The 24,767-nt window shown below is 44.2% G+C and overlaps 1 protein-coding gene and 1 pseudogene across 1 annotated transcript in view; one reads left to right on the forward strand and one right to left on the reverse strand.

The window, feature by feature from the left end:
* Positions 1–17,655, reverse strand: part of LOC111523192 — a 54,159-nt pseudogene extending 36,504 nt beyond the window's left edge.
* Positions 17,656–22,991: 5,336 nt separating this feature from the next.
* KLHL6 (kelch like family member 6) overlaps positions 22,992–24,767 on the forward strand; it is a 70,251-nt gene continuing 68,475 nt past the window's right edge. Inside the window, exon 1 of the mRNA XM_023187611.1 lies at positions 22,992–23,343. Within this exon, the coding sequence (XP_023043379.1) occupies positions 23,051–23,343 (293 nt within the window). The 5' untranslated portion in view covers positions 22,992–23,050. The remainder of the gene's footprint in view (positions 23,344–24,767) is intronic.

A 24,767-nucleotide genomic window follows, 5' to 3' on the forward strand; every position in this document is an offset into this window, starting at 1 on the left:
TTTCTTTCTTTCTTTCTTTCTTTCTTTCTTTCTTTCTTTCTTTCTTTTTATTTATTTTATTTATTTTTTTGAGATGGAGTTTCCCTCTGTTGCCTAGGCTGGAGTGCAGTGGCATGATCTCGGCTCACTCCAACCCCCGCCTCCCAGGTTCAAGCAATTCTTCTGCCTCAGCCTCCCTAGTAGCTGGGATTACAGGCACATGCCACTATGCCCGGCTAATTTTTGCATTTTTAGTAGAGATGGGATTTCACCATGTTGGCCAGGCTGGTCTCAAACTCCCGACCTCAGGTGATCCGTCCGCCTTGGCTTCCCAAAGTGCTGGGATTATAGGCATGAGCCACCGCGCCCAGCCTGGATGGTTTCTTAAAGCTTGAGTTTCTGGGTTTCATCCCCAGAATTTCTGATTCAGTTGGGCTGGAGTAGGGCCCGCCCGAGAATTTGCATTTTTAACAAGTTCTCAGGTGATGCTCCTCTCAGGACCCAATTTGAGGACTGTCGCACTGGGCTATAGATGTCAGGTTTAACGTAATTAAGACAAAGATGGAAACAATTAAGCAGGCTTGACGTTGTCACTATCCTATTCTCAATTTAAGCCCATTGGATTTAAATCTGTCAAGTGTATATTATAAAGGAAAAGAAGTAAATATTTACTTGAAGAGTTTGTCAGCCCTATGAGCTAGGTACTATTACCATCAGTCTTATCTTACAAATGAGAAAACTGAGACACATAAAGTTTAATAACTTGTCCAAGATCACACAACTAGTAAATCGTAAAGATGAGATTCAAACTCAGGCAGGCAGTCTGACTCCAAGTACCTTCTCTTAGCCATTGCACTATACTAATTCTCATAGGAGTGATAAACAGCAGTGTGTCTCTGGGGAAAAAGAACACAACTTTTTTTTTATTTTTAGAGATGGGGGTCTCATTTTGACACCCAGGATGGCACACAGTGGCGTGATCATAGCTCACTGCTACCTCAAACTCATGGGCTCAAGGGATACTCTCACCTCAGCCTCCTGAGTAGCTGGGACTACAGGTGCCTGCCATGGGCCCAACTAATATTTTTATTTTTTGTAGAAATGGAGGCTTGCTTTGTTGCTCAGGCTGGTCTCCAACTCCTGGGCTCAAGTGATCCTCCTTCCTTGACCTCCCAAAGTGCTGGGATTATAGGTGTGAGCCACCGCACCCAGCAGGACACAATTTGTAATACTAGGATTGTCCTGGGAAAGGTTGCTGCTTCCCTCTGTGGACCAGCTTCACCAGTAGAGGGTCAATCAATGCATCCTTCACTGGGGACCTTCCAGGCAGTCCAATTCATCAGCACTCCGCAAATTGTGTCTGCAGTTGTGAGTGCAATCCTGCCCTCTGGCAGGCACAGTGGACCACTGGAATGTTACAGAGAGATCCTTCCTGCATGGACCTCTCCTCCTCCTCCTCCTCCTCCTCCTCCTCCTCCTCCTCCTCCTTCTTCTTCTTCTTCTTCTATTATACTTTAAGTTCCAGGGTAAATGTGCACAACGTGCAGGTTTGTTACATATATACACATGTGCCATGTTGGTGTGCTGCACCCGTTAACTCGTCATTTACATTAGGTATATCTCCTAATGCTATCCCTCCCCGCTCCTCCCACCCAACAACAGACCCCAGCATGTGATGTTCCCCACCCTATGTCCAAGTGTTCTCATTGTTCAATTCCCACCTATGAGTGAGAACACTGGCATAAATGTCTCTAGATTGAATTAGGTACCTTTCCTTTGATACTAGTAGCACTCGTACATTTAACACAATTGAGACAAAGACGGTCAGTTTTAAGCAAACGAAGAGTGGTGGGTTTTGTTTTCTCATTTGAATGTACGTTAGACATAAACCCATTTGCTGAATGTTTGATTTTTTATTTATTTATTTATTTTTATTTTTTGAGACGGAGTTTCGCTCTTGTCACCCAGGCTGGAGTGCAATGGTGCAACCATGGCTCACCTAAACCTCTGCCTCCCAGGTTCAAGCAATTCTCCTGCCTCAGCCTCCTGAGTAGCTGGGATTACAGGCATGCGCCACCATGCCTGGTTTTGTTTTGTTTTGTTTTGCTTTGATTTTTTTTGAGACTGAGTCTTGCTCTGTCACCAGGCTGGAGTGCAATGGTGTGATCTTGGCTCACTGCAATCTCCACCTTCTGGGTTCAAGTAGTTCTCCTGCCTCAGCCTCCTGAATAGCTGGGATTACAGGCCTGTGCCACCACACCCAGCTAATTTTTGTATTTTAGTACAGACAGAGTTTCACCGTGTTGGACAGGCTGGTCTTGATCTCCTGACCTCATGATCCGCCTTCCTCAGCCTCCCGAAGTGTTGGGATTACAGGCATGAGCCACCCGCGCCCGGCCTAATTTTGTATTTTTGGTAGAGACGGGGTTTTTCCATGTTGTCCAGGCTGGTATTGAACTCCTGACCTCAGGTGATCCTCCTGCCTCGGCCTCCTAAAGTACTGGGATTACAGGCATGAGTCACTGTGCTCTGCCTTAGTGTTTGATTTTTAAGAAAAAGAACTAAGTTGAAGACTAGTATAAAATGCTGAAAATAAATGAATGAAGTTTGGGTCGAGGCCGGGTGCTGTGGCTCATGCCTGTAATCCTAGCACTTTGGGAGGCTGAGGCGGGCAGATCATTTGAGGTCAAGAGTTTGAGACCAGCCTGGCCAACATAGTCAAACCCTGTCTCTACTAAAAATACAAAAATTAGCTGGGCATGGTGGCAGACGCCTGTAATCCCAGGTACTCAGGAGGCTGAAGCAGGAGAATTGCTTGAGCCCAGGAGGTGGAAGTTGCAGCGAGCCAAGACTGCACCATTGCACTACAGCCTGACAAGAGCAAACTCAGTCTCAAAAAAAAAAAAAAAAAAAAAAAATTGGGTCTAAAAGTCTCTATACAATTTAGGACTTCTTATTTTATCCTACTAGCCTGAATGTTCCACATTCTATGAGAGTTTTTCTGTCCACAGGTTGGCTGTATGAGGCTGGAAGCTCCTTGAGGGCAGGGCTATTCACCTCTATATCCCCTTGTGTCTAGCACCGTGACTGGCACATGTTTCACATTTGATAAATACTGCTTAGACTCAAATTCTGGAAAGGGGCCAGTTTAAAAGTCCTCTTTGTTCATATTCTCTTGGACATAGTGATGACTCAGAACGAAGCCCACAGAGAAAGGGGTGCCTGGTGAAAGGGGTGCACTTTGTCCAATTTAGATATAGAAATGACTTCCCGTCAAAGTGGGTTATTTTGAGAGGGTTAGAAATGATTTACATGTCAGTCAGCCAGTAGCCAAAATGGTTTTCATTATGTCTGGAGGAAATTTATGTCTCTGTTCTTCTTTGCCTATGGTTTGAAACTTTGGTTATTTATTAATAGTTGCTATTTATTTAGCACTACTGTTTGTCAGGTGTGGTGCTAAGAACTTTCCATAATGAGCCCTCATTTAATAGCCACAACAATGTGATGAGATGAGTAATCCATTTTATAGATGAAGAAACTGAGGATCCAAAGACTTAAACAAATTACCCAAGGCCCCACTCTGGTAGATGGTACAAGTGCTGTTCAAATTCAGGTCTGTCTGACTCTAGAGTTTGCACCCTTTCCAATGGGCACCGATCTGCCTTCCCGCTTCCTCAAATAGGGCCCCAACCCCCCTTAAACGAGGTGATGGATCTTCTGGCTCTCCCCACACTAGGATTCTGTCTCCAAGTCTGAGCACTCAAAATCCCAATGATCTCTCTGAGAATGTGATGGCTAAATTTTTCAGTCTCCTGTTTGAATCTGATAACATCCCTTCCCATACCACGCTGAAGGAGCACTTTGCAAAGTGGCAGTGGGACAGTCAGAAGTGAGCAGGGAGTTTTAAGTCCTGCCACCCTCAATTTCTCTTTATTTTTTTAACTTTTTTTTTTTTTTTGAGAGAAGTCTCGCTCTTATCCCCTGGGTTTGAGTGCAATGGCTTGATCTTGGCTCACTGCAACCCCCACCTCCCGGGTTCAAACGATTCTCCTGCCTCTGCCTCCCAAGTAGCTGGGATTAAGTCGCCTGCCACCACGCCCAGCTGATTTTTGCATATTTTAATAGAGATGGGGTTTCACCATGTTGGCCAGGGTCACCTAGAGCTCCTGACCACAAATGATCCGCCCGCCTCGGCCTCCCAAAGTGATGCGATTACAGGCGTGAGCCACTGCGCCCGACCTACCCTCAATTTATCTTGCCATAGCTGTACCTCGAAGGATTAGTGTAATGATAAACTTATTATGGATAAATTATATTGGCTATTTAGGGCATCTTTGAATAGCGTTTTCTTATACATGCTATCTACAAGGCTGAACAGCAGTGCTGTTAACCCTAACTGGGGCTTGTCTAAAAGTCTTTTTAAAAATATGTTAAAATGTTTCTATGTAATTTTTTCAGAATTACAAAACATTAGAGCTACTGTGTCATATTTATTATATCAGGTTCCAAGACGTTAAGTCTAGAAGAACTTTGGTTAATTCAGTGATCTCTGAATAACATGGACGATACTCCCATGTAAATATATGAAAGCTTTCCTTGAAATGGAGGGTGAAAAAGCAGATTTTATTAACCTATTATTTTCCTCATTTTCCCCTCTCTCATCTAAAAGTATATTAAAATTCTATAACTTGAGAGTTCAAACAGACTTGAACGGATTTCTTTACTCCAGATGAAGTGTCTTAAAGACGGAAAGGCCACCTGGCTGCTTCAGAATAAGAGTGATTAGAAATCCCTGGCCCTTAACTTCCTGCCCCGTGTACCTTGGTCTTGTCCTTAGCTAATCAGGTTCACAACATTAATTCTTTTTTATTTATTTATTTATTTTGAGACGGAGTCTTGCTGTGTCTCCTGGGCTGGAGTGCAGTGGCCGGATCTCAGCTCACTGCAAGCTCTGCCTCCCGGGTTTTACACCATTCTCCTGCCTCAGCCTCCGGAGTCGCTGGGACTACAGGCGCCCGCCACCTCACCCGGCTACTTTTTTGTATTTTTTAGTAGAGACGGGGTTTCACCATGTTAGCCAGGATGGTCTCGATCTCCTGACCTCATGATCTGCCCGTCTCGGCCTCCCAAAGTGCTGGGATTACAGGCTTGAGCCACCGCGCCCGGCCCACAACATTAATTCTAATGGCGCCAGCACACCCAGAGGTGACCATCACTTGGGGGGATTTATTTACTCAATTGGAGATTGTTGTAAGATTGAGTTCTCGGGGAAGCAATGACAGTGGGTGTAGGTAGCAGTGGCATCCGGTGCTCGGTACCAGCAGGATCGGTGGTGCAAACTGCAGCATCTCACACTGGGGGATGATGAGAGTAGTATCCTCGCCAGGCAAGTCCTTTAGAGTGATTTTGAGCCTCATTCTTGGCTGCATCTTTCAAGTCTAGTTCTTCCTCCATGCTGGATTTTTGTGTGACCCCCATATGATCCCACAAACATTGTACATTTAAAATATAAAAGTGGCTGGATGCAGTGGCTCATGCCTGTAAACCCAGCACTTTGGGAGGCCGAGGCGGGTGGATCACCTGAGGTCAGGAGTTTGAGACCAGCCTGACCAACATGGTGAAACCCTGTCTGTACTGAAAATACAAAATTAGCTGGGCATGGTGGCACGTGCCTGTAATCCCAGCTACTTGGGAGACTGAGGCATGAACATCGCTTGAACCTGGAAGGTGGAGGTTGTGGTGAGTTGAGATGGCACCATTGCACTCCAGCCTGTGCAACAAGAGTGAAACTCTGTCTCAAAAAAATTAAAATAAATAAATAAATAAATAAATAAAAGAATACTATAATGAGAGCCCATATATTCTTTGCTTGATCTCTCTTTTTATATAAAATATTTCTTTTTGTTGAACTGCTTGAAAGTACATGGCTGATGTTATGATGCTTCACTGTTAAAAGAGCACGTGTCTCCTGAGAACATCCTCTGGCATAATCACAATGCCACCATCACATCCAAGAAACACAACCTTGACATAATATCACCGAATATAGTTCATATTCAAATCTTCCTTCTTTCCCCAAAATATCCTTTATGGGTACCTTCTGGGGACAATGTAATCAACCTTTTAATATCGCTTTTATAGGAAATTAATTCACACATAAATTGAAAATGTCTTAGATGGCTTCAAATATCCCAGTACTCAACTTTCATTAACATTCCATTTCAAATGCAGGCCCAAGTTCAATATGCTTCATCTAAGGATATTTTGAAACACACATTTGGTATAAATACTTTTGGAACTCTGGAATACCCATTGCTTAGTATTTGCAATATGTTAAACCTAGAATGAAAATTCCTTTTCTTAGAGTGAAATCATGTCCTTTGTAGCAATGTGGATGCAGCTGGAGGCCATTATCCTAAGTGATTAATGCGTGAACAGAAAACCAAATACTGCATGTTCTCACTTATAAGAGGGACTAAGCACTGAGTACACATGGACATAAAGATGGGAACAATAGACTCTGGGACCACTAGAGGAGGGAGGGGGTGGTTGTGGGCTGAAAAACTAGGTATTGGGTCCTGTGCTCACTACCTGGGTGATGGGATCATCCATATTCCAAACCCCAACATCACACAATATACTCATGTAACATACCTGCACATGTACCCTCTGAATCCAAAATAAAAATTGATATTATTTTTTAAAAAAGAAAGAAAGAGGCCAGGTACAGTGGCTCATGCCTGCAATCCTAGCACTTTGGGAGGTCGAGGCGAGTGGATCATGAGGCCAGGAGATTGAGACCATCCTGGTTAACATGCTGAAACCCCATCTCTACTAAAAAATACAAAAAATTAGCCGGGCGTGGTGGTGGGTGCCTATAGTCCCAGATACTGGGGAGGCTGAGGCAGGAGAATGGTGTGAACCCGGGAGGCGGAGCTTGCAGTGAACTGAGATCTCGCCACTGCACCCCAGCCTGGGTGACAGAGTGAGACTCCATCTCAAAAAAAAAAAAAAAAAAAAAAAAAAAAAAAGAAAAAGAAAAAGAAAGGTACTTTTCTTCAGCTGATTTTTAAAACTTTAAAAAATCTTAACATTTTAAAGTGTATGGTTCAGCAGTGTTACAGTACATATACATTATTTTGCAGCCAATCTCTAAAACATTTTTCTTTTTCTTTGTCTCTCTCTCTCTCTGTTTTGTTTTGTTTTGTTTTTTGAGACAGGGAGTTGCTCTCTTGCCCAGTCTGGAACAGATGCAGCCGTGCCATCACAGCTCACTGCAGCCTTGACCTCCTGGGTTCGAGCAATCCTCCTGCTTCAGCCTCTTTAGTAGTTAAGACCACAGGTGCAAGCCATCACACCTGACTGCTTTTTTTTTTTTTTTGAGACAAAGTCTCGCTCTTGTCCCCCCAGGCTGGAGTGCGATGGCACGATCTCGGCTCACTGCAACCTCTGCCTCCTGGGTTCAGATTACAGGCGCCTGCCACCACGCCCAGCTAATTTTTGTGTTTTTAGTAGAGATGGAGTTTTACCATGTTGGCCAGGCTGGTCTAGAACTCCTGACCTCAGGTGATCCATCAGCCTTGGCCTCCCAAAGTGCTGGGATTACAGGCATGAGCCACCACACCCGGCTGGCTGATTTTTAAATTTTTTTTACTTTTTGTAGAGACAAGGTCTCACTATGTTGCCTAGGCTAGTCTTGCGAACTCCTGGGGTGAAGCGGTCCTCCTGCCTCGGCCTTCCAAAGTGCTGGGATTATAGGCAAGAGCCACTGAGTCTAGCCCAAAACATTTTTCATCTTGCAAAATTGAAACTCTGTACCCATTAAACAGCAACTACCCATTTCCTCCTTCCCCCAGGCCCCGACAACCACCATGCTTTGTGTCTCTATGAATATGAGAACTCTAGGTCCCTCATGTAAGTGGAATTATGCAGCAGTCGTCCTTTTGTGTCTGGCTTATTTCACTTAGCATAATGTCCTTAAGGTTCATTTACGTTGTAGTATATGTCAAAATTTTCTTTATTTTATTAGAACCCAGAAACAAATCCACACGTCTCCAGTGAACTCATTTTTGACAAAGGTGCCAAAAACATACACTGGGGAAAAGAGAGTCTCTTAAATAAATGATGCTGGGAAAACTGGATATCCATATGCAGAAGAAGGAAACTAGGCCCCTACTTACTATTTTGCCATACAAGAAAATCAAATCAAAATGGATTAAAGACTTAAGTCTAAGATATCAAACTATGAAACTACTACAAGAAAACATTGGGGAAAATCTCCAGGACATTGGTCTAGGCAAAGATTTCTTGAGCAATACCCCACAAGCACAGGCAACCAAAGTAAAAATGGACAAATGGGATCACATCGAGTTAAAAAGCTTCCGCACAGCAAAGAAAACAATCAACAAAGTGAAGAGACAACCTACAGAATGGGGGGAAATATTTGCAAACTACCCATAAAACAAGGGATTAATAATCAGAATAGATAAGGAGCTCAAACAACTCAATAGGAAAAAGTAATTATCCCATCAAAAAATGGGCAAAAGATTTGAATAGACATTTCTCAAAAGAAGACATAAAAGTGGCAAACAGGCATAGGCAAAGGTGCTGTGCATCACTGATCATCAGAGAAATGCAAATCAAAACTACAATGAGATATCATCTCAACCCTGTGAAAATGGCTTACACCCAAAAGGCAATAACAAATGCTGGCGAGGATGTGGAGAAGAGGGAACCCTCCTACACAGTTGGTGGGAATGTAAATTAGTATAACCCCTATGGAAAATAGTTTGGAGGTTCCTCAAAAAACTGAAAATTGAGCTACCATACAATCCAGCAAGCCGACAGCTGCATATGTACCCAAAAGAAAGGAAATCAGGATACTGACGAGAGATCTGCCCTCCTGTATTTGTTGCAGCACGGTTTACAATAGCTAAGATTTGGAAGCAACCTGTGTCCATCAATAGATGAACAGATAAAGAAAATGTGGTACAGGTACACAATGGACTACTATTCAGCCATAAAAAAGAATGAGATCCAGTCATCTGCAGCAACTTGGGTGGAACTGGAGATCATTAAGTGAAGTGAAATCAGCCAGGCACAGAAGGACAAACACCTCACGTTCTCACTTATTTGTGGGATTTAAAAATCAAAACGATTGAACCCATGGAGAAAAAGAGTAGAAGGGTGGTTACCAGAGGCTGGGAGGGGTAGTGGGGAGTCGGGGGTGGGGAGGTTGGAATGGTTAACAGGCACAAAAAATAGAAAGAATGAATAAGACCTGCTATTGGATAGCACAATAGGGTGACTATAGTCAATACTAACTTAATTGTGCATTTTAAAATAACTTACGGAGCATAACTGGATTGTTTGCAACTCAAAGGATAAATGCTTGAGCAGATGGAGACTCTATTCCCCATGATGTGCCTATTTCACATTGTATGCCTGTATCAAAACTTCTCAGGTACCCCACAAATGTATACACCTACTACGTACCTACAAAAATAAAAAAAAAGATGAAAAAGAACTTCCTTCCTTTTCAAGGTTGAGTAATGTTCCATTCTCTCGATGCCACGTTTTGTTGATCCTCTGTCTGTGGACACGTAGGTTGTTTCCACCTTTTGGCTATTGTGAATAATGTTGCTGTAAACACAGATTATTTTTCTTTTTAAATCCAAGATGCAAGCGAGATTTACACCCCCAATATTCTGTTAATAAATTCTGCTTCTGCTAAAAATCAGTTAACGTTGATTTGTTGCTAGTTACCAGGGACTCAGACCACTTAAATGTACGTGGGACAGCATACTACACTGTATGTGGTAGAGTTTGACTAATAAACCTGATGCTCTGTAATCCCAGCACTTTGAGAGGCTGAGGCCGGCAGATCAAGAGGTCAAGAGATCGAGACCATCCTGGCCAACATGGTGAAACCCTGTCTCTAATAAAAATACAAAAGTTAGCTGGGTGTGGTGGAGTGCACCTGTAGTCCCAGCTACTCAGGAGGCTGAGGCAGGAGAATTGCTTGAACATGGGAGGCAGAGGTTGCAGTGAGCCAAGATCGTGCCACTGTGCTCCAGCCTGGGCAATAGAGTGAGACTCAGTCTCAAACAAAAACAAAAACAGAAACAAAAACAAACAAACAAGCAAACAAAAAACCCTGATGCTAAATACAGTAACTCAGAGGGGTGTTGGTGAGCATGATGCTGCCTCCACACCTGATGTTTCCCGGCGTTAGCCTCACACTACTGGCCTCTCTCCATTCTCACACTCCTCCCTCATTCTGCCACAAGGAAAATGGTGAAAATAGATGCTGTGTATATGGCCCAGCCTTTTCTTCTCTCCACCTTTGGGAGTGGCTACTCTACAGCACTTTCTGCTTTGTAATTCTGGGGATGAGATGGGGGCAGGAACCAGCCCTGATTCAATGTTGCCATAACTGTGTGAATAATCTATTGAACATACTATTTGGCTCTCCGGCTTAGCTAGAACTAAGTATTTGGTACTCATCTCCTAACTCTTTGTTTTACATCTCAACTGGTTCTTCTCCAGAATGAAGAGGGAAAGGCTGCTAGTTTTTTGGCCCCTTAAAACACCTCAGTTATCAAGGAGACACCTGGATCCCAAACTTGACCATCGACCTACACGGTGAACCCTTTCTTGTTGTGTAAGTCTGCTCAAGACACTAAATTGCAATGTGGAAGGTGGCTAGATCTGAGCAGACCCATGTAAGATAAATTTGTTGTTGCCAAAGAGATATTAGCATCAAACTAATTTGGCTTTCCAGACTCTAGGGACATTCTTGTTGAGATCACTAATTCCAGCTATGAGAAGTAGAGTATACCCCCCACCCCCAGCACCCTCTGCTACAGACGCAAGGAAAATTCTACTGTTTTCTTCTAGATTCCACTTACAAAAAACCCCCAAACATTGGTTATTGCTGAAAACCTGGGAAAAATGGAAAAACACAAAGAATAAAACAAAAAACATACAAAAGCTTATCACCCAGAAATAACTGCTTTAAATGTTTTGGGACACTCATTTATATCTCCGACACAAATGTCTTTCAGTTCTAAACTTGCATATTAAATATCCTACCTGATAGCACATCTTGAATGTCTCAAACTCTCCAGACTCAGTATAACCAGGCATTAACTCCCACCCCCAAACCTGTTTCCTTTCCAGCATTCTGTATCTCAGAGGGTTGGTACCTCTGTTTACCCAACTGTTCACACTAGAAACCTAGGTCATTCTTGAAAATTCCTGTTCCTTTACATTCCACATCCAATCCTTCACCAAATCTTATTGATTTTAGCTTTGTTTTTTTATTATTTATTTATTTTTTATTTTTGAGATGGAGTCTCGCTCTGTTGCCCAGGCTGGAGCGCAGTGGTGTGAAGTTGACTCACTGCCACCTCCGTCTCCCAGGTTCAAGCTATACTTCTGCCTCAGCCAACTGAGTAGCTGGAGTTACAGGCATTACGGGTGCCCGCCACCATGCTTGGCTAATTTTTTTTTTTTTAAGTAAAGATGGGGTTTCCCCACGTTGGCCTGGCTGGTTTCAAACTCCTGACCTCAAGTGATCTGCCCACCTTGGCCTCCCAAAGTGTTAGGATTACAGGTGTGAGCCACTGTGCCCAGCCATGATTTTACCTTTGATATTGCCCTCAAATGCATCTACTTGTCTCTGTCCCTAGCACTACTTCCCAGTTCACACTGCCATCACCTGCCACCTGGATTAGTATGATAGATTCCAGACTGGCTCTCTTCTCTTTTACCTCATCTGTGCTGGCCCTTAGTAATTTGTTCTCCATACTGAGACAGATATTTTCAAATTGCAAATTTGATTATATCTCCATACCCCACCCCACTGGCTCCCCCAGTCCCTTGGTAGTTTCCCGTTGCTTGTAGGATGAAGACAAAACTCCTGAACCTGGCCCCTAAACCCTGGATAATCTGACCCCGCCTACCTCTCACATCCCACACCATTCCCAGCCCAAACTTTCTTTACTCCAACCACTTGGCCTTCTTTCAGTTTCTTATACTTGCTGTAGTCTCTCCTCCAATGGGGTTTTGCCCATGCTGTGACCTCTTGCTGGACAACTCTTCCCTGCTGTTCATGTGGGTGGTGTATATTCACCCATCACATCTTGGTCATCAGACAGGCCTTCGCTGACCTCTTTGACCGTGTCAAATTGCCCTTGATAAAGGTTCTTCACCAAGTGCATCTCCCTCACAGGATTTAGAATGATTGCAGTGTGTGTGTGTGTGTTTCTTACTAGTGATCTCTCTCACTGGACTCTATGCTCCTTGAGGGTAGGAACTGTGTCACTTTTTGTTTAGCATTATATCTGGAGAACAGATTTTTGCACACCATTATATCACTAAATATTAAATATTTGATGATGAGTGAAGGCCTTTCCTTCTGGTCTTCTATCATATATATATATATATATATATATATATATATATATACACCCTCATATTTGCAAAAATGGCAACATAATGTGCATTACTTTTTTTTTTGAGATGGAGTCTCGTCCTGTCACCCAGGCTGAGTGCAGTGGTATGATCTCAACTCACTGCAACCTCCACTCCTGGGTTCAAGCGATTCCCTTGCCTCAGCCTCCCGAGTAGCTGGGACTACAGGTGTGCGCCACCAAGCCTGGCTAATTTTATTTTTAGTAGAGACAGGGTTTCACCATGTTGGTCTGGCTGGTCTTGAACTCCTGACCTCAAGTGATCCACCCACCTCCACCTCCCAAAGTGCTGGGATTACAGGCTTGAGCTTCTGCGCCTGGTCGTAATGTACATTACTTTTTTTATAGCGTCCCTCTTCCCACTTAGCAATAAGTGAATATTCGGGGGCTGTTCTTATTGACAAAATCCACTTTTTGGAATTTTTGCTGTTTCCCATTTACTCCTTGACTCTTCATTTGCAAAGTACACTTTAGATTTGGATATGGATAGCAGACCTGAATTAGCACTGGCTACAGCTATGGTATCTGATCCTTTTCTAGGGCCCATCTGTGTACCTGGTGACATCTCTGGTCTGTGGAGGATGGGAGCGCAAAGGTCAGTATGTGGGGTCGGATGGATGAACTTCACACCACTCTTCTGCTTCCATTTCAGGGAGGCTCATTTTGATGAAAAGAACAGAGTCTCAATCAAGCCACGCTGAGAAATGTGGGCACCAGGCAGAAATCTCTCTAAAATTTATAAGCAGAGCCCTAATGGGAGCAGGAGGGTGAGTCCAGATCCACAGTGGGCTCAGGACTTCAGCAACAGGAGCCCATGGTCTTCCTTCCACCCAGCCTGAGAGTGACCTGTTTCAGCTACTTTCTGCATATTGGTGTCAGTCTCCTTTTTATGCCTTCTGGGTCCCTCTGTTTAGTAACAGTTTTTGCTTTTCAGAAGTTTGGCTTGCACAGGGCTTTAGCTTGCCCTGGCTCTGACTCTACCTCATGGATCTCTTGATGAATCCTTTTGCCTCCTGTTTCTGCTGCCAAATGGCAAACTCTGTATTCCTTATTTCAAATTTCAGAGACAGGGAGGGAGGGAGGGACTCCAGTGGTTCTATCTGATATTTTTTTGAGACATGGTCTCACTCTGTTGCTCAGGCTAGAGTGCCGTGGTGTGATCATGGCTCACTGCAGCCTCCACCTCCCAGACTTGAGACATCATGCCGCCCCAGCCTGCTGAGTAGTTGGAACCACAGGCGTGCACCACCACATCCAGCTAATTAAAAAATTTTTTTTTGTAGAGACAGGGACTCCCTATTTTGCCCAGGCTGGTCTCGATCTCCTCGGCACAAGCTGTCCACCCGCCTTGGCCTCCCAAAGTGCTGGGATTACAGGCATGAGGCATCAGGTGAGGCCTCATCCGATATTTTTGAGCCAGCTGTATGTGTCCTTGAACGAATCTCTGTACTTGGCTGTCTTTGGGTGGGGGGCATTCACTCTAGTCCAATTAATAAGGGGAAACAGCTGAGTCATGTGGTACCAGAAAATGGCTTCCTGGGGAACAGAGGATGTGGGCTGGTAACTTTTCATTAGAATAGGGCATGGGCAGCCAAATCTTACTACTGACTTACCTGTGTGACCTGGGACAAAACAGCCAACTTCGGTTTGAAGACTTGGTTTCCTCAGTTGTAAAAAGGAAAGTAATCTATTTTATCAAGTTATCAGGATAAAAGGAAATAAAATGAGGAAAGGTACACAGAACACTTCGTGACATCTCAATAAATGGTGCTCTTAGTACTAGTATCATCTACAAAATACTTCTTTTCAAAATGGCTGTCTAATTCAGGCTCTTTAAGGGAACATTGTCCCAGAGGGATAAATCCTTCTGTGGATTGTTATGACTCTGGTTAGAATAATGTTTCTGATGCAGAGGACTGGGTGATGGAAATCTTTATTTCCCTGGGGAGGTGGTGGTGTATGGAGCCCTCTACACTGACTATGTGAAAATGATCCAAGAAAACATGAGAAAAATAGAGGGCCTGTAGGTACTAACAAAGGGCTTTGAAGGAGTTTTTGGTCTGAAGCCTGAAGCCCAATTTCAAATGAAATGTACACACTTTTCCTTCTACAGAAGGGTTTGCATAATAATAGCTAATGCTTACATAGTGCTTAATACATGCCAGGCATTGTTCTACAGGCTTCATGTATTTCCTCATTTCTACAACACATTGAGGTGGATACTATTATTACTTCCAATTTGTAGGAATATGAAACTGAGGCATTGACCTGTTTTTTTGTTTTTTTTTTTTCTTTTTTTTTAGATGGAGTCTCGCTCTATTGCCCAGGCTGGAATGTAGTGGTGTGATTTCAGCTCACTGCAACCTCCGCCTCTCAGGTTCAAGTGATTCTCCTGCTTCAGCCTCCGGAGTAGCTGGGACTACAGGTGTGTGCCAGCACGCCCAGCTGATTTTTGTATTTTTAGTAGAGACAGGGTTTCACCGTGTTGGCCAGGATGATCTCAATCTCCTAACCTGGTAAACCGCCTGCCTCAGCTTCCCAAAGTGCTGGGATTACAGGCGTGAGCCACTGTGCCTGACCTTGAAACCATAATCAACTGACCTTACTTTGACCTTATGCCTGTCTGCAGTCCTTGGTTCTCTGGGCTTGTATTGCTATTCCTCCAGGACTGGAGTCTCGCCTTGCTCCTCCCACTTCCTTCCAGAGACAATGTTCTTCCATGAACTCCAAATCGGAAGGCTAGCTCCCTTAGGGCTGCCACCAGATCCCTTAATAACTTGGACAAGCCTGGCCAAGAGGCAAACCAGGACACAATGCCCTCCTGGGACAAGTGTGAGGCTACATGGGATGGCCCAAAAGTTAGTATCTGTCGGGAAATTCCCTTTATGAGAAAACTAGATTTGCCCCAGGGCAGGTATAGAAGCTGGAAGGTGCCAAGCTGGGCTGTAGAAGTGGCTTCTTTTTTGCTTTATTTTTTTTGCTGATGGGAGCAGATGTGGCTTCTATAGCGACTTGGAGGTGAGGACCACACTGGGGTCTGCAGTGGAAGGGTGGTACAGTGGTAGTTAGCATGTGGGCCCGGCAGATGAGTGTCCCAATACTGCTCTGCCTCTGTTTCAGGAAGTGCGTTTGCCTGTAAGGAGCAGAGACACAATAATCCACTTCATGAAAAGGGGGTCAGGCAGAATCTCTCTGAAATCCAAGAGTAGAGCCCGAACTGGAGTTGGAGAGTGGTGCACATGCAAGGAGGCCCCAAGACCTCGGCAATCTAAAGAGGAGGGTGGAGTCGCAGCCGGGTAATACTGAATATTCAGCAACTGGCTCTCAAGGACAAAGCCCTTATTCATAGCATTTATCAGTTTCCATGGTGTAAATATCCCTATCATGGCCAGTTTCAAGGACAAAGCCCTGATGTGTAGCATTCATCAATTTCCATGGTGTAAATATCCCTATCATGGCCAGTTTCAAGGACAAAGCCCTGATGTGTAGCATTTATCAATTTCTACGGTGTAAATATCCCTATCATGGCTAATTTCAACCAACACCAAGTCATTGCCCTTGAAGTGAGAAGAAATGCACAAAATCAACTCCCTAGAGTCAGTACAAGTCTACTGAAGCATACCAAATGTCAATTTTGATTCTTTTCTGAATTTCCCAGGTTTTCAACAAGGTACATTTATTATTGTTTCATAATCAGAAAAACATCCAGCAAAAGTTAATTTGTTAATAAAAGAAATGTGGGGTTTTGGGGTGGGATGAAAAATGGGATGTGGTTTGTTAAGGACAAACTTCCCTGATTTCACTACTTGTTGAGGGTAGAGGGTCAGTTTTGGCTTTTGCCATCACTTGCCTCTACACCTTTTTTATTTTGAGACTAAGTATTGCTCTGTTGCCCAGGCTGGAATGCAGTGGTGTGATCTCAGCTCACTGCAACCTACACCTCCCAGGTTCAAGTGATTCTCCTGCCTTAGCTTTCCGAGTAGCTGGAATTACAGGCACCCGCCATCATGCCTGGGTAATTTTTTTGTATTTTTAGGAGAGACAGGGTTTCACCGTGTTGGCCAGGCTGGTCTTCAACTCCTGACCTCAAGTGATCTGCCCACCTCCACCTTCCAAAGTGCTGGGATTACAGGCGTGAGCCACAGCACCCAGTCTCAATCAATCCTACCTCAGCCTCCCATATAGCCGAAACTGCAGGCATGCACCACTGTGCCCTGCTAATTTTTGTATTTTTGGCAGAGACTGGGTTTTGTCATGTTGCCCAGGCTGATCTCGAGCTCCTGAGCTCAAGTGATCTGCTTGCCTCAGCTTCCCAAAGTGCTGGGATTACAGGTGTGAGCCAGTACGCCCGGCCTTACTTCCACCGTTTTGTGGACACTGTTTTAAGGAGAGGTTGCTCAGAACCACCTGGTAGGGGTCTTGGGAACACCTGGCTTTCCTTACGTTCAGGTCTGCAGGGGACATGTCAGGGTAACACCTAGGGACCAGGCTGGGTGGTCCTGAATAGAAAGTTAACAAATTATAACTCATATATGACAAATCTTTCATTATGTTGACTAGAAACATGCTGTGGAAAGTGTGTGTTGTACGCAGAATTTGTAAGAGGAGATAAAGCCTTAACACTGCCCTTTTAAAAAGAATGCCCTCTGGATTAAATTATAAAACACTTGGCTCTGGGCTCTGCTTTGTTCTTGGATTTTGATATTTGGCCTCACTACTTAGATCAGGCTTGTTTTTCTCCTCTGGCAACTTTCCAACTTCTTGTTTCAGATTCAGGCAGACCCCGTGTCATTGTTTTGGATGAAAGCATTTATCTTTTGTTATTGTTATGACAGGATGTGGTTGGCAAGAGGAGTTGGCCATAGGAGGCCAGGGTCAGGCATTTGATGAGCACGAGCCTGGGAGCACTGGGCAACCTTGAATCAGGCAGAGGAAGAGGCCAGCCCAGCGGCATCTGCAGGATGCCACGATTGGGAGAGGCTGGCACACTCTACCTGGGAACTGAAGATACTCAGAGGAACCCTGACCTGAGGTGAAAGCTGCAGCTTCTCTGTTTTCTGGGCCCTCAGGTATTAACTGGAACCAGAAAGAGGCCACAAGATGGCACGCAAAGCTGGTCTTGTCTGAGGCATGGGTGGATATTCCATTTGCCTCACACTTACCAGGAAGATGTGAAGTCCTGAGTGTGCTCCTTCAGCATGGGGTGGGGATCAGGCACTGGCTCAGGAGCTGGAAGTCTGGAACTGTAGTCCCATTCAGCTACTAACTAGCAAAGCCCTGGCATCAATACATGTTGACTATTATTGTTATGGTTGTTGTTACCTTTGTGTTGTCAAATAAAACATGGAAAATGATACAAACAAATATATAGCTTAGTGAATTATTATGAGGCACGCAATACTGTTGTAAACACCACTAAGGTCAAGAAATTGCACATTGCCAACTACTCAACGTCTCTTTCGTGTGTTCCTGCCCAAACACAGCCCGGTGAAGGGACATGTTTGGTGTGTACCATCCAGGTTTTGGCTTGGGATATATTTAGTTGGAGGATGCCTCAAATGTTAGACCCTCAAGTGCAGATGTTAAGTAAGCAGTTGGATACCAATATTTATCTAGTTATTGTAGCACACAGCCTAGAGATAATCCAAGTCATCCAAGTCTAGAGATAACCCAAGTTATCTCTAGGCTTTGTGCTATGATAATTAGATAAATATTGGCTTACTATTTGTTGAAGCATCAATGCAACCATCAGAAGCATTAAGAAAAGATGTCTATTTCCCAGAATACAAAGAACGGGCAAAGATACATTAGGAAAAGTAAACAAAAAGAAAGCAAGAGTGGCAATAGAAACTCCAGACAAATCAGAAAATTCTTTAAAGAAAAAAATTAACAGGGTAAACAGGGACATTTAATACTAATAAAAGATACAACCAATAGCAAGGATATAACAACACCGTACTTTGAACACAGATTTAGAGCATTAAAATGCATAAAGCAGAGGAGAGTGACTAGGGAGAAGGGTTTGACATCTACATATAGGAGAGAGGTCACAGGAGCTGGGGCCGGGGTGTGGCATGGGATCTGTGTTGACTCTACATCTTTCAGTGAGGCCCTCTTAGCCAAGCAGGAGGCCACCAGTGGGGCTAAGTGGGAGTCCTGGAGCCCAGCTCCGGCACATGCAAAAATCTTAGACCCTCTTGAATTCCCACCTTGCTCCTCCTACCCTCCTGTCCTGTCTTATCTCAGTCTCTTTCGTTCACTTGGCTTCATCTTTGCTTCACCTTGACTCTGAAGTCTAAGGGCAGATTCAGTTTAACTAGCTGGACCCTCCATAGTTCTTTTTTATTTATTTATTTACTTTTTATGAGACAGAGTCTCGCTCTGTCGCCCAGGCTGGAGTGCAGTGGCGTGATCTCGGCTCACTGCAAGCTCCTCCTCCCGGGTTCACGCCATTCTCCTGCCTCAGCCTCCCGAGTAGCTGGGACTACAGGCACCCACCACCACCTTAGCCTGCCTGGCTAATTTTTTGTATTTTTAGTAGATACAGGGTTTCACCATGTTAGCCAGGATGGTCTCAATCTCTTGACCTCATGATCCGCCTACCTCGGCCTCCCAAAGTGCTGGGATTACAGGCGTGAACCACCGCACCCGGCCGACTCTCCATAGTTCTATTGAACACAGCTCAACATATGACTTTTTTTTGCTTTTTTGTTTTGTCTGTTTTTTGAGACAGGGTCTCACTCTGTTGCCCAGGCTGGAATGCAGTGGTGAGAACATGGCTCACTGCAGCCTCCACCTCCTGGGCTCAAGCAGTCCTCCTGCCTCAGCCTTCCAAGTACAGATGCATGGCACCACATTTGACTAATTTTTTAATTTATATTTTTTGTGGAGTTGAGGTTTCGTCATGTTGCCCAGGCTGGTCTGGAACTTCTTGGCTCAAGCAATTTTCTTACCTTGGTCTCCCAAAGTGCTGGGATTTCAGGCATGAGCCACCACACCTGGCCCAAGCATATAACTTTTGGAAGCTGATCTTGGCCGTCTGCCAGGTCTCAATTTAAATTCATGACTATTAATCTTAAAAGGGCTGAGAAAGAAAAGATTAGGTCAAATCAGAAAGTAAAAATCTGCACTCCCATTCATCAGGCTAGGAAATCTAGCCTCTACAAAAAATATAAATTAAAAAACTAGTCAGATGTGGTGCCATGCACCTGTACTTGGAAGGATGAGGCAGGAGGATTGCTTGAGTCCACGAGGTAGAGGCTGCAGTGAGCCATGTTCTCACCACTGCATTCCAGCCTGGGCAACAGAGTGAGACCCTGTCTCAAAAAACAGACAAAACAAAAAAGTAAAAAACATTAAAAAGAAACGTTTCTTTAAGTGACTCTGTGCAATTATCAATGTGTCATAAGGATACCCTTCGTGAGTGACTAATTATTCTTTTTTTTTTTTTTTTTGAGACGGAGTCTCAATCTGTCGCCCAGGCTGGAGCGCAGTGGCCGGATCTCAGCTCACTGCAAGCTTCCGCCTCCCGGGTTCACACCATTCTCCTGCCTCAGCCTCCCGAGTAGCTGGGACTACAGGTGCCCACCACCTCGCCCGGCTAGTTTTTTGTATTTTTTTTTAGTAGAGACGGGGTTTCACCGTGTTAGCTAGGATGGTCTCGATCTCTTGACCTCGTGATCCACCCGTCTCGGCCTCCCAAAGTGCTGGGATTACAGGCTTGAGCCACCGCGCCCGGCCATGACTACTTATTCTTACTGAGAAAAATTGATTTCTAAAAATCACAGACCATCAGAAACTTTGTTGTTTGCCATTGTATCAGTAAGAATGAGACATCTCAGAGTTGTCTGGAAGATCTAAATCACTTTGACACGGGGAAGCAGTCTCAATTTCCAACTCAGATATGGGGCTTCTGAATACTACATTCCACATTTATCTCAATTTTGTAGTTTCCAGGGAGAAAAGACTCTAGGTCCACTGTAAAGTCTAGACTTAATGTTCATCCTTTTACAGATAGTCCCACTGTGCTTTGAACCTATCTTGATACTGTTCATTGAAATTTAACCTAAACTTGGGGCAGGTGTGGTGATGTGAGCCTGTAGTCCCAGCACTTTGGGAGGCTGAGGCGGGTGGATTGCTTGAGCCCAGCAGTTCGAGACCAACCTGGCCAACATGGCAAAACCCTGTCTCCACTAAAAATACAAAAAATTAGCCAGCTGTGGTGGTGCGAGCCTATGGTCCCAGCTACTTGGGAGGCTGAGGCAGAATCGCTTGAACCTGGGAGGTGGAGGTTGCAGTGAGCTGAGATCGCACCACTGTACTCTAGCCTGGGCAACAGACTGAGACTCTGTCTCAAACAAAACAAAACAAAACAAAACACCTAAACTCCAAATTTTCTTGTAATTTTTATTAGAGTAAAATAAACCTATAAATGCATTTGGAAAGAATTGGTCCTTTTTAGTCTTTCCATAAAGGAACTTGGTATATTTATTTAAGTTTTTTTTCAAATCTCTTAGTAAAGTTTGTTAGTTTTCTTTATGTTGCTGGTTGCTGTTATTCCCAGGCATTTACATATGTTTTATTACCATCATGAATGGCATTATTTTTCCATTACCTTTTTGTTTTTGAGACAGAGTTTCGCTCTTATTGCCCAGGTTGCAGTGCAATGGCACTCGGCTCACTACAACCTCCGCCTCCCGGATTTAAGCGATTCTCCTGCCTCAGCCGCCTGACTAGCTGGGATTACAGGTGTATGCCACCATGCCCAGCTAATTTTTGTAGTTTTAGTAGAGATGGGGGTTTCACCATGTTGCTCAGGCTGGTCTTGAGCTCCTGACCTTGTGATCCGCCTGCCTCGGCCTCCCAAAGTGCTGGGATTACAGGCGTGAGCCACGGCGCCCAGCTGTCAGGTTTCTTTATATGCTCCATTATAATCTTATGGGACCACAATTGCATATTCAGTCCATCATCGACTGAAATGTCATTATGCTGGGCATGACTGTACTTGTGACAGTTAATTTTAGATGTCAAGTTTACTGGGCTCAGAAATACCTAGCAACCTGGTAAAGCATTACTGTTGAGCGTGTCTGTGAGGTTGTTTCCAGGAGAGCTTAGTGAGTCTGAGTGGACTTGGTAGAGAAGATACACTCTCACGGTGGGTGGGCACCATCCAATCAGCCAGTGGCCCAGAGAAAACAAAAACAGAAGAACGGTCCATGTCTCTCTATTCTGAGGCTGGGATACAGTCATCTCCTGCCTTGAACAACAGAACTCCAGGATCCCCTGCCTTTGGACTTCAGGACTTACACCAGTCTCCCCACTTCCTGGATTATCAGGCATTTGGCCTTGGACTGAGAGTTATACCATCTTCCCTGGTTCTGAGGCCTTCGGACTGGACCTGAGCTTTCAGCAGTCTGTCATGCGACTTCTCAGTCTCCATAATCATGTGAGCCAATTCCCCTAATAATTTCCCTCCGCTATGCCTCTCTAGGTATCCTTTTGGTTCTGTCTCTCCGGAGTCCATCATCAACTGAAATATCATTATGCTGGGTATGACTGTAATTGTGATGGTTAATTTTAGATGTCAAGTTTACTGGGCTAAGAAATACCTAGCAACCTGGTAAAGCATTACTGTTGGGTGTGGGAGAACGCTAACTAATACGCTCCTGTAACTTCCTATTAAAATGATGGGATTTTAATAATGACAGTTATTACTACTTAACTAAGACCTGCAAAAGTAATGAAAATACTTCAGGATCCAATGTTAGATGCATGGTCTGTAGACACTGGGCTAATTTGAGACGTGCCGTGGCAATTCGGTGTAGACCTACCCTGACTCATCCTCTGAGAAGATGCTAGTGACTGAGTTTTGGAAACCATTTCTTCTGCGCCCCCAAAGCACATCTGAAACAATAGACGTTTTTCAGTGAAGGGAAGACATGAATGTTTGCCATGACGTTGTTTTCCCCTGGGTAAGGAGGAGGATGAAGATTGACTATCTGCTGTGTCTCCAGAAATGAGAATGTCAGGGATAAGTGGGGTTTCCAAGGTTTACAAAGGACGGTTGTTGGATTGTTGTGGGATCTCAGACGCCTGCGAGGAGGAAGTAGGAGGACTATAGACTGTCTCCTGTCCGTCCCCTCATTGACGACTTGGGTTATTGAGCCACTAGAAGTACAAATGTGAAGTGGGAGGATTATAGAATGTCTCCTGTCCATCCCCTCATTGACAACTCGGGTTATTGATAGCATTAGGAGTACAAATGTAATAGCCACCACTGGAGGCTTCCTGCTCACGGATATGAAGTGGGAGATGCACCAAAATAAACACACAGCACTCACAGTGGACTCTAAGAGGCCACTCCTCTTCCAGAGCCCCCTCCCACACACCTATTCTAAGTAATTTCTAACCCTGTGATTATTCACAGAAAGAAGAAGAATAGAAGTTGCTGGCATTTGTAGTAACAGGATGAGAAAGTGCGAGACTTCCTGTTATGTGTGTGTGACAGCTGGTGATAAGTGGAGGGCCCTGCACAGGAAATCCGCTCAGCTTCTGCAATGGGGCCTGCCTGACACTTGGGCGCTCCTTCAGTCTCGATGTTGATGGCAGGACAAAGGGGCGCCTGGACCATGGGTGACGTGGTTGAGAAGAGTTTGGAAGGGCCTCTGGCACCTTCCACAGATGAGCCCTCCCAGAAAAGAGGAGACTTGGTGGAGCTACTAAATGGGGAAAAGGTCAAATTTGACGACGCGGGACTCTCCTTAATTCTTCAGAATGGCCTGGAGACCCTGCGAATGGAAAACGCTCTGACAGATGTCATCTTGTGTGTGGACATTCAGGAATTCTCCTGCCACCGCGTGGTACTTGCCGCGGCCAGCAACTATTTCAGGTCAGCATGCCTAGGACCAGAGTTAAATTGGGTGCAAGTTGCAAGGAAGAGGTGTGTTAGTGTGAGAGTCCAATCTTAAAGAGTTGGCCTTGATGTTTACAGTTTACATATATATTAAGGCTTGTGTGTTTACTTAAAATAGAAGAAAGGACACTATCATGCTTTATTTATTTATTTATTTATTTATTTATTTATTTATTTATTTATTTATTTATTTTTGAGACGGAGTTTCGCTCTTGTTGCCCAGGCTGGAGTACAATGGCGCAATCTCGGCTCACTGCAACCTCCGCCTCCCGGGTTCAAGCGATTCTCCTGCCTCAGCCTCCTGAGTAGCCGGGATTACAGGCATGCACCACCACGCCCAGCTAATTTTGTATTTTTAGTAGAGATGGGGTTTCTCCATGTTGTTCAGGTTGGTCTTGAACTCCTGACCTCAGGTGATCCACTTGCCTCAGTCTCCCAAAGTGCTGGAATTACAGGTGTGAGATGCTGCGCCTGGCTTATCACACTTTACATTTTAGGATTTAGGCCACATTAAAAGAGAGATTGGCATCATTTAAAAGCAATGTTTACGTTCTATAGTAAACCTTCTGTGTATATGTCCTTGTTCCAAAGGATGGAAAATTACTCTAGTCATGGGGATTTCTTTCCCCCTTGGTCTGACTAATGTGTTGGAAACATAATGTTGTCTTTGTTAATCAACAGACATAGAGAAAAAGGATGTGGCCCCTCTTTTGGAGTTATCAAATGACTTGTTACAAATTAGGGGCTTCTGTGTGTGTAAGCAGTGTGGGGAAAGGGAAAGCAGTTACAAAGATGCTTTAGATGGGAGAGGCCTCTAGTTACAATAAACTGGTGGTCTCATAGTGGGAAGACCTGAAGTCAGGAGACCTGGCTCCTTCTCGACAGTGAAACTTTAGGCAAATCACAAAGTGCTCTGAATGTCTGTTTCATCATCTGTAAGATGAGGACAATGATGATCACCTTTCAGAGTTGTCATAATTAAACAAGAGTGAGAAAAGGGTCTTATATAGTGTCTAGCATATGGTAAGTAGATGCTCAATATATCTTTCTTGGAATTCTTTTCCTGATTCTGCTTGGTTCAGATAAGGATGACTCATTGAGTGTTTCCCATGAGCACGTCACTGGGGTAGGAATTGTATAGTGCCGGGAACCCAGTGAATACATCTGGATTCGGTGTTTTCCATATCAGCATGGACATGGGGGAACCAGCTTGCAAGGGCAATGTGGATAATGAAGAAGGTATTTGGGAACTTGAAAAGAAATACCCTTAGAATTCTTCTTAATGAGATTCTTAACTTTTGATTCTGGCTGAGGAAATTGAAAACGATTAACCTATGAAAGCATTATGGAAGGTCTTTCTTTCTTTCTTTCTTTCTTTCTTTCTTTCTTTCTTTCTTTCT

Source organism: Piliocolobus tephrosceles, chromosome 2 (assembly GCF_002776525.5).
Source record: "Piliocolobus tephrosceles isolate RC106 chromosome 2, ASM277652v3, whole genome shotgun sequence".
NCBI lineage: Eukaryota > Metazoa > Chordata > Mammalia > Primates > Cercopithecidae > Piliocolobus > Piliocolobus tephrosceles.